General features: G+C 42.8%; 1 protein-coding gene across 2 annotated transcripts in view; it reads right to left on the minus strand.

Moving 5' to 3' along the window:
* Window positions 1-2,383: 2,383 nt before the first annotated feature.
* Window positions 2,384-17,798, minus strand: part of ZGRF1 (zinc finger GRF-type containing 1) — a 62,809-nt gene continuing 47,394 nt past the window's right edge. For both annotated transcript variants that reach the window (XM_074338577.1, XM_074338576.1), the window contains exons 21-30: window positions 16,772-17,034; window positions 14,765-14,924; window positions 14,073-14,150; window positions 13,296-13,443; window positions 12,526-12,653; window positions 10,429-10,552; window positions 4,667-4,843; window positions 4,412-4,546; window positions 3,453-3,714; window positions 2,384-3,294 (exon numbers count right to left, since the gene is read on the minus strand). In XM_074338577.1, the coding sequence (XP_074194678.1) occupies window positions 3,137-3,294; window positions 3,453-3,714; window positions 4,412-4,546; window positions 4,667-4,843; window positions 10,429-10,552; window positions 12,526-12,653; window positions 13,296-13,443; window positions 14,073-14,150; window positions 14,765-14,924; window positions 16,772-17,034 (1,633 nt within the window). In that variant the 3' untranslated portion in view covers window positions 2,384-3,136. The remainder of the gene's footprint in view (window positions 3,295-3,452; window positions 3,715-4,411; window positions 4,547-4,666; window positions 4,844-10,428; window positions 10,553-12,525; window positions 12,654-13,295; window positions 13,444-14,072; window positions 14,151-14,764; window positions 14,925-16,771; window positions 17,035-17,798) is intronic.

Below are 17,798 nucleotides of genomic sequence, written 5' to 3' on the forward strand. Positions count from 1 at the left end.
TCCGCTTACCAGGAAATGAGGACAAACCACACTGGCGTCAAAAACCAGAGTTTGAAGAGACAGAGCAGCATCAGAACCAGACATGGCGCGGATCTGTAATTATCAAACAAGGAATTTTAAACAACTATGAGTAATGTGCTAAGGGCGTTCGTAGGTGACAGCTTCCTTATGCAGTACGCCTGGTGCATAACCAAGCCTCATACTGCAAGGTCGACACTCAGTTACCCTGGACTGCTGTTCACTGCACTTTGCCGGCGCCCTGAACTGTATTCATGTGATGTCACCATGTGGGTCAGAAAGGTCGTTTTCTCCAAACACTGGGGAGAGCCTAGGACACCTGAAAAGTTACAGACCAGTGAGATGTCATCTGGACACACACACACACACACACACACATGCAGACACGTGCACATGCACACATGTATACACATGTACACACACACTCCATCTGTGCTGAAAGATCTGAGATCTTTTCATGCCTCACAATTTGTCAACTATGGGCCTTCCCCTCCATGTACCTCCATGCATCTCCATCTCTGTCCTACTTCTCACTACCTCACCTGGTCCCCAGGGTGTACCCTACACCCCAAGCCTGACACTGACACAGAGATAAGGAACCTGAGGACGCAGGAGGCAGTGACCCTGTGCTCCCAACATCACCAAGGCCACGTCAGTTCTTGGTTTATTTACAAGAACACACCCTAATAAAAACTGGTCAAAGCAGCCCGCCTTTCTCACCTCAAGAATTCCCCCAAGATTTTTCATCAGGGAGAGCTTGAGCTTGTCCCACACAGGGGAGGGCGGTGTGTAAGCTGCTCATCTACACTCCATGCCTGGGCTGACAAGTGAAACACGTTGCACACACGTGTTCCAGAAGACTGAACCAGACTGCTCACCATATAACACGGGCAGCCACAGCACAGATGTGAAACCACGTCCATCACGGTTCAGCCGACAGAGTAAATGGATCCCAAGTGTTTGTTTTAAAAGGAGCAATCAGTGCCCTAAAACTTCACTGAGGAAGTCTTCTGTGCTGGTTCTTTAACCCCAATGATTTTCTGATTTTCACACACACACACACACACACACACACACACACACACACACCTTCCACTTACTGTATTATCAGGACCAGATTCACCCGGAAGTACAACAGTAAGGAAAATCAGTAATTAAGAGATTAATAGAAGAGCTGAAAGCATCAACCTAACTTGTGTTTCAGGGTAACAGGAACTCAGAGACTGGCAGACACACAGGGTTGTATTTTTCCTTTACTTTATAATCAACTTATGCTAATATAAACCAAAAGCACAATTTGAACTAAACATACATTTCACTCATGACTAATTACAAAGCAGGCATTTCAAATCAGCGTTGAGCTCATGTTTTTAGAACAATTATTTAATTTTCAGGGTCCAGTATCTGTCAAGTAAATCACCAATTTCCACTTAAGTCTTATTCAATACAAAGAAATTGAGTTAGTACAAAGCTATTTCACAGCTGTCTTTAAAATCAAACTGCCAAAAACAAGCAGCATTTGGGGTTTGCTTTGGCATCCCCAAACCGAACATTTTTGTTCCACTATTAAAGAACAATACCAGAAGTTACATTTTATTATGAAGTTTCAAGCTGGGCTTCAAAATCTCAGATTTTAAACTGCGATTTTTCACAAATATTGAAATGTATGTTCACAAGGATAGAGTTGGCTGCAGAGCATGAAACATTATTTTAAAATATAAACATGTATTTTTAGCTACTAATACATTTTTGTTAATCAGTTTTTCTTCCAACAAGTAGCAAACTGGATCTCCTACTAGCAAACACAGACCTTCAAAGAAAAGACAACAACCCCATTTCTCTAGTAAAATGTATTTACCAGGGAAGTACAGACTGCTCAAATAATAAATGATTAATAAATTGTTACTAATAAATTAACCAAGGCAAATTATGGGGAAGTGAGTCTGGTTGGTTGGGTCAGACAGGGTTGCAGGATTTGGGCATCTGTCACCTGTTGGTGACATAATTGAAAGGAACTTACGTGCGGGTATGCAGCACAGCAGAAGCACATGAGTCGGAGCGGGCTGGGTTCCAGCCCTGCCTGGGCCTAGTTCTGGTGGATCACTTCCATTCCTGGCCCTTGGCTTCAACATTTCTAAAATGGGGAAAGCACCTGTCCCCATCACTGGGGATTAATGTCATGCTTGTGAATCCTGGAAAAAACCCAACACGCTTACCCAGTAAAGCAAAGGCAACTGATGAACAGACTAAAGCCTAGAAATTTCATTCTATTGCAATGTGATGCAGAGACCTTTTCCGTAAATAAAAATCTAGAGAAATGATATTACACTGTTATATAATTCTATCACTTCCTGAACACTGAATGGAAGACCAGTTTTAATACTGTTGCCATCTATAGAATGCGAAGGGTCTAGTTGTAAAACTGGCTTCGTACTTTTGAGTGTAAAATCATGAGATTTGTTGATTGAATGGGATACTCCCAAACACTCAATTTGAGCCATCCGGCCGCCCCTCTGGAAGCTCACCGGCAGCTTGTTGTCTTCAATCTAGTTGTGGAGGGCGCAGCTCACTGGCCCATGTGGGAATCGAACTGGCAACCCTGTTGTTCAGAGCTCGTGCTCTAACCAACTGAGCCATCCAACTGCCCCCCTTTTGTACTTCTTAAGTTTTATTGTGAATAGGTTTTTAGTTATAAAATGATCAGGCATTATATTTCTTTTTAGAAGGTTCTGATGGAGCTGCAGCTCAGAAGGAGTGTGTTGGTGTATCAGTGTACCACATTCTGGCAGATGAGCTTTGAGATCCACGGATTTTTGAGGTAACACTGAAAAAGCATGAAGGCTTTCCCCCTGCCCCTTGTGAAATTCATTTTCTTAGCGAACACAAGCCATGAATTTTAGAGAAAAAGAAGTATTTTCATTAGTAAGATTTTATAGTACCTTCAACATCTGCCTATCTTAAGTAATGTACCCTTTAGTGAAGAGCAAATTTTTAATATGTATTTAATATTATTTAAGTATCATAAAGCATGTTTTTCAATAACAAGTGTTTTGGGGTAATAAAAATATAAAAAATACATCATGGAAAATGAATCTGAATTTCTATAAATACAAAAGATCTATACCATGCCTTTTTGTAAATGAGTTTTATCTTTACATTTGTCTTTTTCACTCTTTTTCTTCTGTTTTTCTTCTGCTTGTTTTTCAAAATAATCCCGAAGGAGGTGGTCCAGCTGTGCTTCACACTGTCTGGCATGCTGCAGTCCATCTTCCCTTCCTTAAAAAGACACAAAGCATGAGACAGCTAGATGTCCTAATGCCCCCATTGGTCAGCTCAGGGGCAAACTCAGCCGTTCCTACCTGAACCCCTCCAAGCAGTAACCCAAAAGTCAGTTTTAATTCAAAATGCTTAACTGAAACGCCTTTTTATTTTACCTTCACAATGCTGGATCACACGCCCCCATAGGCGGTTTTTTCTCAGGCAGGCTAAATTGCCCACGATCAGTAAGTGCCTCCTTCCTCTGGTCAGTGCAACATTCATTCTTTTTTCTGAGTCGATGAACCCTACTTGTCGTGTCCTCACACAGGACAGAATGATGATCTCCTTTTCCGCCCCTTGAAAAGCATCTACTGTGGACACCTGTACAGCTCTCACTTCAGGCTGGTCGAAGTCCACCGCGCTGAGCAAGTGACAGAGCTGTGGAGGAAAGAGGGATGGGTCACGCAGCGCAGTGGGCACGAGCACCCTCAGCCCGACCCTCCTCACAGCAGCCACCCTACATTAACAGTGGATTTTCATTTTTTCTCATGATGTGCGTAGGTTTGGTTAGCTTCTCAAATGATAGATAAGTAACAGGACGACAATATAAACCATGAAACACAATCAATTGATGATTTATCAATTCCTGGGGCACTCTTTTGGATATGCTAATTTAATTGACAAACTAATAATGAAACATGAAAAATATGAAAAAATTTAAAAAGCATAAAAACCAGTTATAAGTAACTGGCTCACGTGTACACTAATATCTGGTATCTATCTTTGATTTGCTGATAAAATGTAATAATAATGAAAGAACATTTTGGGAAACACAGATTCATGCCATCTGTCCCCAAACACAAAGCATACACCACATGTTCTTCCCTGTAATTTGTTTATTTGCATTTGTGCCCCAACAGCTGTAAACTGAATTCAATTAAACCTTGTTAGGTTTACATTTAATTATACAGAAGAAAAGCCAGACCAGACAAAAGTCAGAATGTTTCTTTTTTAATATATTAATTACAGTCGGGAAAGTTTTTCAAACACCAAACCAAACTATGACACATGTATCAAACACTGCAGTGTAAAGTCGTAATATTTAACATGACCTAGTCACCTATGTAGCACCAACCTTGTACATCTGGGCTTTGTATAATGTTATCACACCAATCACAGAGCCCGCCACTCCACTCGCGATCAGTGATTGAATCAGCTTGAGTGTAAAGGCAGCCTCTGCCGCATTATGAAAGCTGTTACCTCTCTCGATCTGGAATAAAAACCAGACCCTAATCACATTTCCCAGAAATGCTGTGGAAGGACCCCGGAAACCGCAGCAACAGGGGTAACCTCGGCCGTGCTGACGCGCACCAGCAGTGATGTCACTCACCTGCTCGGCTCCCGAAACGTGGTAGAAGCACAGCGTGGGCAGCCAGGCCAGGAGGGGGCCCCTCTCTGCCTCCGACACGCCGTTCCTGAGGTTTCCGGCGTAGAACAGATCATTAGCGACAGCGCTGATTGCTGGGTGACAACGGTACTGAGTTCTCAACAGAACTGGCTTGTGACCCTAAAGAATTTCAATGCATGCAGAAAAGTAAGAAAACCGCATTTTTTTTCCTAATGAGAAAAAAAGGTAATATTTTAAAATTTAGAAGTATTGCTTTATTGTCTCTTAGTAAATGAATTATAAACATGCCAAAATAGACTATAAATAAAAAAAATTTAAATTACTAAAAATTCTTTCATGGTAAACTACTATTATACCACAAAATTATAAAATATAAAACAAGACTTATCAAGTAAGTTTGGTACCTAACAATCTGCTTTCATAATCTATGTGGAGTTGGCCTAACATTCAACTGGAAAGGAATCTTTAAAAAAACTATGAAATGTTGTTGATAACTCATTTATTAACTTTCCCCCTTGGGTAGAAGCCATTTTCATTCTGAATCTTCAAAGAAGTTCCCAGTTTTGTTCATGCATCATAAAGTCCCATCTACCTTAGGGCTCTTCTGGGGCATGATCTTTCTTTTAAAAGTGCTCTGTAGCACTGTTTGAACATTCTGAATAGTTATCAGGTACTCTAATAATAATACATAATAAAATGCAGGATTAATGATCATAGACAAGGTACCATCTATGGGAGAAAAGCGTTTAAGAAAAGAATAAATTCTCAGTCCCTTGAGGGCAAAGTCTGTGGATAAGTCAAAGTCAGGGGCACGTGAAACCTCCAACAGAAAGCTTTAGGTATAAAAATGCTCAAAGGGGGGTGGGGGTGGCCAGTTAGCTCAGTTGGTTAGAGCGTGGTGCTAATAACACCAAGGTTTCCGGTTGGATCCCTGTATGGGCCACTGTGAACTGCGCCCTCCTTAAAAAAAAAATAATTTAAAAAAAAAAAAAAGTAAAAATCCTCAAAGGATCATTCTTTGTAACTAGAAACAACTAAACATTCAATGTTAGAGAAATGACTAAATTATGGTATATCCACACAATATAATACTTAGTGATTAAACATATTTATGACAACAGTGATGATTATAAAGCTATAATAACACAAGGACTGATTTATTATAATGCAAAGTTTAAAAAAGACAGGATAGAAACTATATATTTATGGGATGGTCTTGACTATGTAAAAATACATATATATTTTCCCCCCGTTTTATTGAGACATAATTGACATATAACATTGTATAATTCTAAGGTGTACAACGTGTTGATCAGATAACATACATTTGCAACATGATGACCACCAGCGCCTTAGGTGACACCCCCATCACCTTACATAATCACCCTTCTTTTCTGTGGTGAGGACATTTAAAATCTAGTTTCTTAGCAACTTTCAAGTATACGCTACAGCATTATTAACGATCAGCACCATGCTACCTGAGACCCCCGGAACTTACTCATCTTCTCACTGGAAGTCTGTACCCTGTGACCAACATATCCGCACCTCCAGTAACCAACCACCACTCTAACTCTCTGTGCCTATGAGTTTGGCTTTTTTAAGGTTTCACATACATATGAAGTTACACAGTATTTGTCTTTTCCTGTCTTAAGGTCCATTCGTGTTGTTGCAAATGGCAGAATTACCTTCTTTTGTATGGTTGAATATTCCATCATATATGCCATAAAAATGCATGTATTTGGCATATGCATACACCTCTAGGATGAAAGCTGGAATGAAAAATACTAAAATATTACAAAGGGTTTTCTCCTGGGGGTAGTGAGGTTATTATAGATGTATTATTTTTTACCTTTTTACTTTTCTGTAGTTTCTACACTTTCTATAAGGAGTAATAGATATTACTTTTATTTCTTTTAATTAATTCAGAACCAATTCAAATATACAGAAAAGCCAGAAAATATGACACCTATTTAACCCACCGCTCAGAATGACATCAGTATTTCATCATCTTCAGATCTCTCATCTGTTAAGAAATAAAACGTGACGTATGTAGCTAAGCCCAACCTCATCTCTTTCCTACCCCCTTCCCCAGAAAGAACCTCAACGCCTACTGCATTCCCATGCAGTTTGTACACCGACTACACTGGCAAGTACCTATGAATAATATATATTATTTGCGTACTTCTGAAATTCACATAAAGGGCATTTTACTGTAAGTGTCCCTTTGTACCTCACTTCTTTCAACATCTGTGGTTTTAAGAACTATCTGGATATGGGATACGTTAACTCACCTTAACTGTTTTCTGTTATTCCATTCTGTCACTAAAGCCCTTTTTAGTTTAGCCTTTACTTTCCCTTTTAAAATTCCCTGGAAAAAATCTACGTCACATTTTAAGCGACGGACGGCAGACAGTGAAAGGGGAAGGGCGTAACAGCACATAGTCAGCACCATTCGTGAACATGGACGACAGTTCATGCACTTGCTTCCATGGCATAAATTATCATCAGGAGGGTACAAGAAAGACACAAGAAAGATGCCAAACACTTCCAGGGACAGGAGCTGAGCAGTTGGGGGACAGGAGGGGAAGTCTTTTCACTGTCTCTATACTTTTTGGTTCCTCTTGAATTTGGAATCATGTGACCACGTTACCTATTCAAATCTTTTTTAAGAATTTAAATAACTTTTTAAATTAAGATTTTAAAAAGCCATTCAAAAGACCTGATTCAAAAGATGTTGGACTCTGATTTATCATAGAAGGGGTAGAAAGTTTTGCTTTTCAATTCAGTTACAATTAAAAATTCAAGACAAACGAGTTTGGGTCTTTAAAAAATTGTGTGCAACTCAACTCAAAACTCACTGCAACTTGAAACTCACTGTTAAGGAGGAACTTCGATATTAAGAAGGTAGAATAAAACTGCCTTGCAAAATCTATTCTCTAACATCTAAAGGAACAACAACAAAATCCCACTAAGAACAACAGCAAAGAAAAATTCAGCAGGGATGCAACAAAGAAAGGTTTACAGCCACCCCAATCCCATAAATTGTTAAAATGTGCTTGTCAGCAAAGAGACAAGACTCTGGGTGGAAGTGAGAAATACAGTACAGTGAGATTCCTAACGTCTCCAGAAGTCGCTTAACAAATGGCTCCTGAGAAGAAGCCTGAAACAGGGAAAGTAAACTGAACAGTTTTTAGTGGACGTGAAAGCTCTGAAGACCAAACACTGAGCTGATGGGATGTGCATCTGAGTCCCAAGAATATCCCCTCATGCTACCTAGCTCTCAACTATGGCCAGTCAGCTCAGGTAAGAGAAACCAAACACCTGGGCTACAGCGCCAACTACTGACAAACAAAAGAAAGGCCTCTAATTTCCAACCTGTTCAACAATTAGAATCAAAGTAAATAAAGCTTCACCTGATGCACCAGCAGAGGAACAACTCATCAAGTAGCACAAAAAATCATGGTTACATGGTTATCACAAGAAGAAAATGACACTTCTTCAGAAACCAAACTCAAAGTCACGGAAGACTGTCATCTAACTGATAGAGAATTCAAAATCACTGTCATGATGAGATACAAGAAAACTCTGCAAGGCAGCTCAGTGAGCTCAGGGATAACATTGACGAACAGAAAGAGGACTTCACCAAAGAGATCGGAACTCTAAAAGAGGACCAAACAGAAATTCTGGAGCGGAAGGCTCAGTAAGTCACATGAAGACGGCATGAGAGGGCATGGAGACAGAAATGCAGAGATGGTTCGGGTGGGAGAGAGAGACCTAAGGTTCGCAAAAAGCAGCAGCTCTCTGAGAGCTGTCCCGCTCCGTGAGGAAGGGAGGACAGGCAAGATGCCCAGGAAGAACAGCTGGGTCAGCTCTGTGATGACCTCAGTGTGTCCCCCACACAATTCATGTGCTGAAGCCCCAGGCCCCAAAGTGATGGCGTTAGGAGGTGGGGCCTCTGGAAGGTGATGAGGGTTCGATGAAATCATGAGGGTGGAGCCCCCATAGATCAGTGCCCTGTCAGAGAGACACACCAGAGCGCTGTCTCCACCAGGTGAGGTCACAGCAAGAAGAGGGCCCTCACCGGGGGCCGGTCAGGGCGCCTTGGCCTTGGCCTCCCAGGCCCCAGAACCGTGGTACGGAACTGTCTGGTTTGTCTGTGGTGTTTTGTTATAATACCTGAGCGAAGACACTGACAGAGAACTCAATAAGCAGAACCAAAAAGAACAGAATCTCCAGTGTGAGAGAACTTCTACTACAGGATGAGTAGGTACAGAATGCTTTAAACTGAGATAGTCTATAGTCAATTTATAAACTTGAAGGTTATAGAAAGAGTTCTTGCATCCAAAGAGAAAACAATCAATCATTACAAGGGGAAAATACGCAGGCTGGTCTATAGTCTGTGCAGCTTTCCAGCAAGCCAGAATGCCATCTCCATTTAAAGGCAGTTAAGACATTGAGACATGAAAAGAACTCAGGAAAGTAGTCCTCTACAAGCCATTCTGGAAAAAACACATTTTTGATGAATCATAGTCACTCAGATGAACGAAGAAGCTAAGTACTGAATCTCTGAAATACAGAACTGATTCCAAATAACTGTACAAATTATGAATGTAGAATAAAAATAAAAGTGATGTAACCAAGAAAATAGGAGGTGACAAGAAAGGGGGGAAGAAGCACGAGGGCACGAACATCTCTGCCTGTTAGCAGAGCCCTCCATCCATTCCATCTGAAACCTCTTGTGACAGGGAGCTTTTAGGAAATAATATCTCTTATGGGTGAAGAACTATTTATTTGAGATTTAATAATTCTTTAGTTTCACTTCAGTTTTTCTTCCTCTGTTAATAAAGTACAGATTATTGAAAGTTTCAACAGCAAAATAATTGCTTAAATGCAATTTAAGCTAGCAATAATGAACAATTTATTTTTTTGCCAAAAGATTTTTAAAAATTCTTTTGGCTATAACACTTTAATCATGTTTATAAAAATGGAATGATTTAAATTATTGCATCAAAACAACGGTAATGATGAAGAGATAAGCTCATGTGGCGTGTCCACATACATTGTCTAGCCATGAAGAGTAAAGAGGGCATACAGACAGGAAACAGAAGAGAGGGCTCAGAAATAAACTCCCACACGTCAATTGCTTTTGACAAGGTACCAAGACCACTCGACGGGAAAGTGGATATCTGCATGGAAAAGAATGAAGCTGGACCCTTACCACACACCACACACAGAATGTTCTGGAAAAGGACAGAGGTGGTGGTCGCAAGGCACTGGGAATGTACTAATTGCCAGAACTGTTCCTGTTAAGATGGTTAATTTTATGTTATGTGACTATCGCCTCAATTTAAAAATATGTTAATGATTAATTAAAAAAATTCAAAGTGAAGCAGAGCTTGACAAAGGAGGGTATGGACAATAGAGACATTACAGGTTTTCTTGGTTTTAGAGCAAAAGCAGTATGCGTACTATCTACTACTGAAATGCACAGGGAAAAGATTCATTTTACAAAGAGGCACTACAATGACAGGGTTCTACTTATATTTGAGATGAGTACTTTCTAAACTCCAATTAAAATTACTTTTTAGTTTTTTAGACAGGGACCAGTCTTCCAACATTTGCATTTTTTTGTTTGTTTTGATGTTATTTATTTATTTATATTTTTTATAATAAACATTTGCATTTTCCATCAACCTACAATTTATAATCAATACACGATAACGGTGTGAACCTAGCGATAGTACCATTAAGCAAAGTCGATCAAACAGCGTTTGTTCCAGTCCATTCTCATGAGCCGCTTCAGAAGCCTGGATAGTAGGCGGAAGCTGTTTGGGGTCTCCAACAAGAATCAGCTTTTCACACTCAAACCTAAACACAGAATTCCAGAAATTAATCTCAGCGGTGGGAAAAGCATGCACTGACATTCTCTACACCATTTTCTAAAATGTATTTCAGAGAAGTCACACACCATGAAGCGCTCTGATAAGTGACAAGGCTTCCAAGTGCCAACAAATGGATTACAAGGCTTTGAAAAGTCATGCAGTAAAGAATCCGTTCTATAACTTGATTGTTTCCACAGAAAGCCTATTAGGTGTCCCCTGCCTCTGCATGAATTAGCATTCACAGAACACACTAGCAGAAGCAGTGACTGTTGGAATCTATAAATGTGCACTTCGGAGCTTTCTTAGAAGTCATTTGGCTTAAACTCTTGCTTCAGAGATGAAGTAAATTAGGCTCTCAGGGGCTAAATAGCTTTCTAAATAGGAGAAGGATAGAGTGGGAAAACACCCAAGTTTTGTAAAAAAACTGCAATACTGTAATTTATAAGAAACACATATTTGGTCATTCAGATGACCAAAATCTATTTGTCACATATATTTGGTCTTTAACCCGTTTCTGGCTCATAGCTCTGGAAACTCTTGGAGAATGATGAAACTGCCTTTGGTCCTGTGAATGAGGTGACTTTTGGACACAGGTAAGGATGGGGGCTGGATGCCAGGGGAACCCACCACGTGATTAAAGGGTTGGGATTTTCCCTCCCAACCCTGAGCTCCGACGGGTGGCGGGGGCTGGAGGCTGAATGAGTCACCATCTAAGTTCATCGGTGCTGCCTGTGTGATGAAGCCTCCAGAGAAACCCAAAAGGACGGGTTCCGGGGTGTTCCAGGTTGATGACCGTGTGGAGATGGGAGAGTGGTGTCTGGAGAGGGCACTGAGGCCACGTACCCCTTCCCACACACCTGGTCCAATGTACCGGTCTCTTCCATCTGGCTGTCCTGAGTTACATCCTTTCACAATAAGCCGGTGACCGTAGGTGATGTTTTCTCTGAGTTCCATGAGCTGCTCTAGGAAGTGAAGGGAGCCCAAGGAGGGGGACGTGGGGACCCTGATTGACAGTCAGTGGGACAAGAGTGCAGGTGACACTCTGGACTTGGGATTGGCATCTGAGTGGGAGGGGTCGTTGGAACCTAGTTGACTTCTTGGCCACCCAGCTGGTGTTCTGAGAACTGCTTATGAGTGTACTCCCCCACCCCACATTGGAATTGGGTCCAGGAATCCCTATTTGAAAAACCTCATGCAAACTGCAGCTCTACTATATTGTGTGGACACAGCCAGCTGCTGAATCTTTCCAAGCTTCAGCATCTGTATCAGTGACTTGGCTGTGACAGCGCCTCGCACGGCTGCATCTGTCTGTCACGTGTCCAGTGTAAGAGTTAAACACTTGGCCCTCTGTGCAGGGCCGTCAAGGTCCCCCAACCCGGCCCCTGACCAGGCTCACCAGCTGTCCCATGTAAACACTGTGAGTCCCACCACGCAGGGACCCACCAAGCCCAGGCTGAGCCATGACATGGACCCTGCTCCTTGTCACCTGGCGACAGGCCCAGTGAGTCCAAGTCTAGCACTCTTCCCCCCACCTCAGCATTCTCCAATTAGACTGCACGGTCTTCTACATTTTAACACAGATTTTCATTTTCAACTTACTTTTCTTTATATACTTTATATCCTTTCATAATGTAAAACTTATTTTCAGAAACTAAACACATGAAGGTAAGGCAACTGAAGAACATTCTTCAGTAGAGTTGGGTTCTCAAACTACGGCTAGAGAGGAACCTTTCATCCAGTTAGAAACCTGCAAGGTTCTAGAAGAATCCTAGCATGACAGCTGTCAAGGCTTTGAGGATCATGTGACCCAGGCATCTCAACTGCGATCTAACAAAATTTCCCTCTGGGTTCTTTTAAAAAATCCGCTTAACACTTGACTTGCTAAATTCGGTACGAGTTGGAATTGAGTTAGTGTTGGGAGTGGCCGTGGCAGCTGCGTGCCCTGTGCAGGGGCTTTACCTTGCGATGGGGAGGAGGGCGGTGGGTTCCGTCATCTGGCTGCATTCGTCCAGCACAACTATAGGAAACTTAAGGTCGTTCATGCACGGGAACGGACAGGCTGCACAGGTGACTCCAACGACGCGAACCTGTTACAAGAAGACCGTTAGTAGTTACCTGCTATTTAAAACAACAAGAGGACACATATACCAAAGGCCTTGCAGGCTAAAATCAGAAACGAGCTAGTCTTAATTCCTGGCAATCAGAAATCGTAGGTCACCTTATTGCCATGTTTTCCTTATTCCCACGTAAGAAATGGAAATCATAGAATACGGCTATTTACGCCACAGCCCATTAATATGGAGAAAAGGCACATTTGACATTCAGAAGGAAGGAATGATAATATCCAGATTTTAAAACTACCAGGGGTAACGTACATACTTTTTCCTTCTAAATGACGCTGGATAAAAACAACGCAGGCCAAAGCCCTCGCAAAGCGCGCTGAACGTGCTACCAAAGTACTTGGCATGGCCTTCCAGCGCATGCGCACTCTGACACCAGGGAAGGTGGCTGCTAACTCGCACAGCCGCATCACAGCGCACGCACCTGCAGCCTGTACGTTTCCCTGAGTCTTATAAGAATTGTGTATCATACCAGAAGACCACTGATCTACCGCAAAAAGCCTGATAAAAGCTAATGTTCTTCTCTGGTACTTACTATAAACAAGGGGAAAATCGATGAGTTTTCTAACTGGACGTGCCTTTGGCGGCACGGAAGTTGGACCCCCTCACCTGCTTCAGCAGGGTCCTATTGGTCCCCAGTTTATGCTGCTCGATACTTTTTCTCACGTAGACTCTTTCCATAGGAGTCAGGTCTTCTTTCATTAGTGCATGTAGTTCTTTTAATTGTTCACTTGCATTTTCTGAGCCAGCATGCAGACTAAGAAAAAGAAATACACAAAAGGGGCAGCCAGTTAGCTCAGTTGGTTAGAGCGCGGTGCTCTTAACAAGGTTGTCGACTGGATCCCAGCATGGGCCAGTGTGAGCTGCGCCCTCCACAACTAGTTGAAACAACTACATGACTTGGAGCTGATGGGTCCTGGAAAAATACACTTAAAAAAAGGAAATACATAAAAGAATGCCCCTCTTTATTCCATTTTCATAACATCACAGAAAAGTTAAGTACAGATTTTCTAAGTTAACCAAGATAAGGCTTTCTCCACTCTTCTTCAAAAACCTAATTTAAGGGCGGCTGGATGGCTCAGTTGGTTAGAGCGCCAGCTCTCAACAACAAGGTTGCTGGTTCAATTCCCGCATGGGATGGTGGGCTGCACCCCTGCAACTAAAGATTGAAAAACAGCGACTGGACTTGGAGCTGAGCTGCGCCCCCTACAACTAGATTGAAGGACAATGACTTGGAGCTGACGGGCCCTGGAGAAACACACTGTTCTCCAATATTCCCCAATAAAAATTAAAAACGAACAAAAAATCTAATTTAAGGTAAGACATATAATAAAATTATTATACTTCTGTGAACATTCTGTGACTTTTGGAATTTAGCATTCTTACCTGTAAGGTAAAACTGGCTTGGCAATCTTCCTGACACTCCCAACTCTGACAAATTTTTCAAATCCAAGACTGAGAAGCCTGTAAAGAAAACAAGGTAAATGGATTCTGATTATTTAGAAAGGAGAACATAAAACAAAGTTTCATATACTATTTGTCATCAAAATTAATTTTGTGTAACAGTGTATTTTACAGTTATAAAATTGAATGTGAAGTGCGTAAACTTAAAGTAAATACAGTGCAGCTGAGGGTGTAATGTACTTATTCTATAGAGAACTGTAAAACACAGATTGTCTTCTGTTGAGGGCCCGTTACATGTTACTAAAATATCGATGTTAGTATTTATCACAAATAAAATTGCCCCTCGAGACACAATAATACGGAAAGCAATAGCTACCATATATTTAGCACAGAAATTTATGCGTATTAGAAAGAGTGTGGCTCTTTATCTAATAGTAATTACAGCTCTGCGAGACACATCATCTTAGAGATGAGGACACCGAAAGGCAGGCGGGAGTCAGCCATTCCTGAGGCCTGGCGAGTCTGGCTGGCCCCACGCCATCTGTGATCACAGGCACACTGCCCCAGGACTCGGGACAGTGCAGGCCGCTCAATGTGAAGTACGTGGTCCTCTGAAGCATCGGCCACTGCAATAAACCTAACCCACGAGCTACTGAAACGCTTGTCACTCCTACCCGAGAAGGACTCTGTCAACGGCTACGTTAGTGGAAGAAGAGAGCAGAACCTTCCAAGGTCTTGAATTTCCAACTGTAGGAGCTTCACTCTTTTCAAACAGCTGCACAAAAAACAAAATCACCACCGCCAACAAATAACTCTTTCCTGCTCCAAAAACACCTAATTATTTTGAAGGGGAAAAAAAATAAAGGCAGTATCATAAATTTCTGAAAGAGCAAGAAACATTTTCCCATCTCTGTCCCTCTCCTTCATTTAACTAATCTATTTAAAAACAGTAACTGGGTGTCCACAACGTGCTAAGCACCAGGATAAATAGGTAAATAACCAAAGGCCTCCACACTTAATGAGACCAGCGTGTACTCAGGAAGACAGACCAGTAAAGGAACAGTAATATAATAGCGTGGTGGGGGAAGGTGGAGTGGGTAACGCCGTGAAGCACATGACGGAAGAAGCGCCTTCCAGCGGCGAGCACACAGGTATGAAACTATAATCTTGTGCACCTAGAAATTACACACTGTCACCCGAGTAAATTAATAAGAAGTAATGATAACATGGTAAGCTCTTCAGAGAGCGAACACTGCTCTCCGCCCTGGTGGAGACAGGATGCTTCCTAAAAATCACCAGTAGCAGAGCTGTCTCGGAATAAAACGCCCAGGCTGCTCAGAGGGGTCCTTCTAGGCAGCGGCAGTGAGGCACGGAGCTGCTGAGTGTTTCTACGCAGCCTGTGACAAAACAAGCAAGGGGTGCCTCACAAGAGTTCTCCCGCTGGGCCTAAAAGACTGATTTCGGTCCTAAAGGCCCGGGAAGGTCACTGAAGGTTTAAGCAGTGGAACTGACTTGGTCAGATTATTTTAGAAAAACTCCTTCTGTGAAAATCTAAAGAAAGGTAAAAGTAAAGGGGACGCCATTACAAGCACTGGGACAATCATATCACCCACATGCCAGCCTATGGAGTGCTTCACAGGTGCTGGGACCGGCCCAAGGCTTCACCTGTGTGAGCCCAGGTAAACCGGCAACCCCAGGCAACAGGAGCCGCTATGAAGCCCACCTTACAGAGCAGGAAATTAAAGCAGATGCGTGGCTGCCCAAGATCGCCGAGTTGGTAAATAATAGACAGGACACAAATCCTGAATTCCAGCTCTGAGGCCCACATTCACCCAGAACGAGAGGGAGCTCGGAGGAGGTAGGTGTGGAGGGGCGGGGCTAGGTGTGGAGGGGGCTGGGCTAGAAGGTGTTGAGTGGGCGGGGCTAGACGGTGTGGGGAGGAGCTAGAAGGTGTGGGGAGGGGCTAGAAGGTGTGGAGGGGGATGGGCTAGAAGTAAGGTGTTGAGTGGGCGGGGCTAGAAGGTGTGGGGAGGAGCTAGAAGGTGTGGGGAGGGGCTAGAAGGTGTGGAGGGGGATGGGCTAGGTGTGGGAGGGGTTAGAGGGTGTGGAGGGGGCAGGGCTAGAAGGTGTGGGGAGGAGCTAGAAGGTGTGGGGAGGGGCTAGAAAGTGTGGAGGGGATGGGCTAGAAGGTGTGGGAGGGGCTAGAAGTAAGGTGTGGGGAGGGGCTAGAAGGTGTGGGGAGGGGCCAGAAGTTGTGGAGCGAGGCACAGGGGCGGGGCTAGAAAGTGTGGAGGGGGATGGGCTAGAAGGTGTGGGAGGGGTTAGAGGGTGTGGAGGGGGCTGGGCTAGAAGTAAGGTGTGGGGAGGAGCTAGAAGGTGTGGGAGGGGCTAGAAGTAAGGTGTGGAGGGGGCTGGGCTAGAAGTAAGGTGTGGGGAGGGGCCAGAAGTTGTGGAGCGCAGGCACAGGGGCGGGGCTAGGAGAAGGAAAGCGGGGAGGGCGCTGTGGAGGATGGAAGACGAGCTGACTAAGGGTTTCACAGCAGGTCGCGCTCATCCAAGCAGGTGCCGGTGGTGGACAACGGTGCGCACTGTCCCTACCCAATGCGAACGCTCCGCGCTGTTACCCAAGTGGGAAGTTAGAGAGTCACAGGCGCCCACGAAGCCGCCTCCCCGCTTCTCACCCTGGATGACCGTGATGGGGGGCACTCGCGTGGGTGGCCCGCTCGTGTCTTCGGCACTGTTGTGGGATGCCATCATGTGGGCTATCTGGGTCAGAGCGGCGGCTTGGTCCAGGTTTAGCGTGTGTACCCGAATTAACTCACGAGCTACCTGCAACGTCGCTCCTAGGCTGAGTACTTCCAGGTGTGTGTGGATAGTTGACAAGGCTGGTGGGATAAACTTTCTCTTACTGACTCTCTTGTTGCTAACTGTAGCTGACGAAGACCTAGTAAAAGGCAGCAAATGAAGAAAACAAGGGGCTTTTGAAACAGGTGAGTAGACCTGTTCATAACTTAACAGTCACTTTATAAGCATCACAGAGAACCTTTTTTTGCCGACACAAATGTCTAGTACCTGAATTTGGGGGAGGGTGGGAGAGAAGAGAACCACGCTTGATGAATACCTACTCCGAGGGAACACTAAGCATTTTACATGTTATTTGACGTAATCTTCACAACAACGCTAGGAAGTAATTTACCCAAATAGAGATACAGAAGATATAAACATTTTTCCCCAAAAGCACACAGCTTAGAAGTGGTATACTGACTTTAAAGCCTATGCTCTATTATACAAAGCTGGCTTAGATAATTAATATAGCCTCTGTTTTAAGTAAAACGTTGATAAATTGTTTTTATTTCTATAAAGACTGAATTTATTTCAAAATAGAAAAATAACATAATGGATTTTTTTCACCTAGGACTTCACTGTGTTGAGAAAAATGAAACACTACCAGATAGACCATAACATTCCAAATTAGAAACTAGACCTTTTCTGTCATTTTAATGAGTTTAGTAAAATACCACTTCCAATTTTTTAAGAGGTGGTATGGTATTTAAGAAATTAAAAATGAGATGCAGGTTATGTCAAGAATAAAATTAATATCAATATATGTACTGGACTCAAGCTGTAAAATTATGATTTAAAATTTTAATTGAATAAATTTGACATATGACACTAAGGTATACAACATGATACTTTGATATTGTAAAA

The sequence above is a fragment of the Rhinolophus sinicus genome, linkage group LG07 (genome assembly GCF_036562045.2).
Source record: "Rhinolophus sinicus isolate RSC01 linkage group LG07, ASM3656204v1, whole genome shotgun sequence".
Taxonomy (NCBI): Eukaryota; Metazoa; Chordata; class Mammalia; order Chiroptera; family Rhinolophidae; genus Rhinolophus; species Rhinolophus sinicus.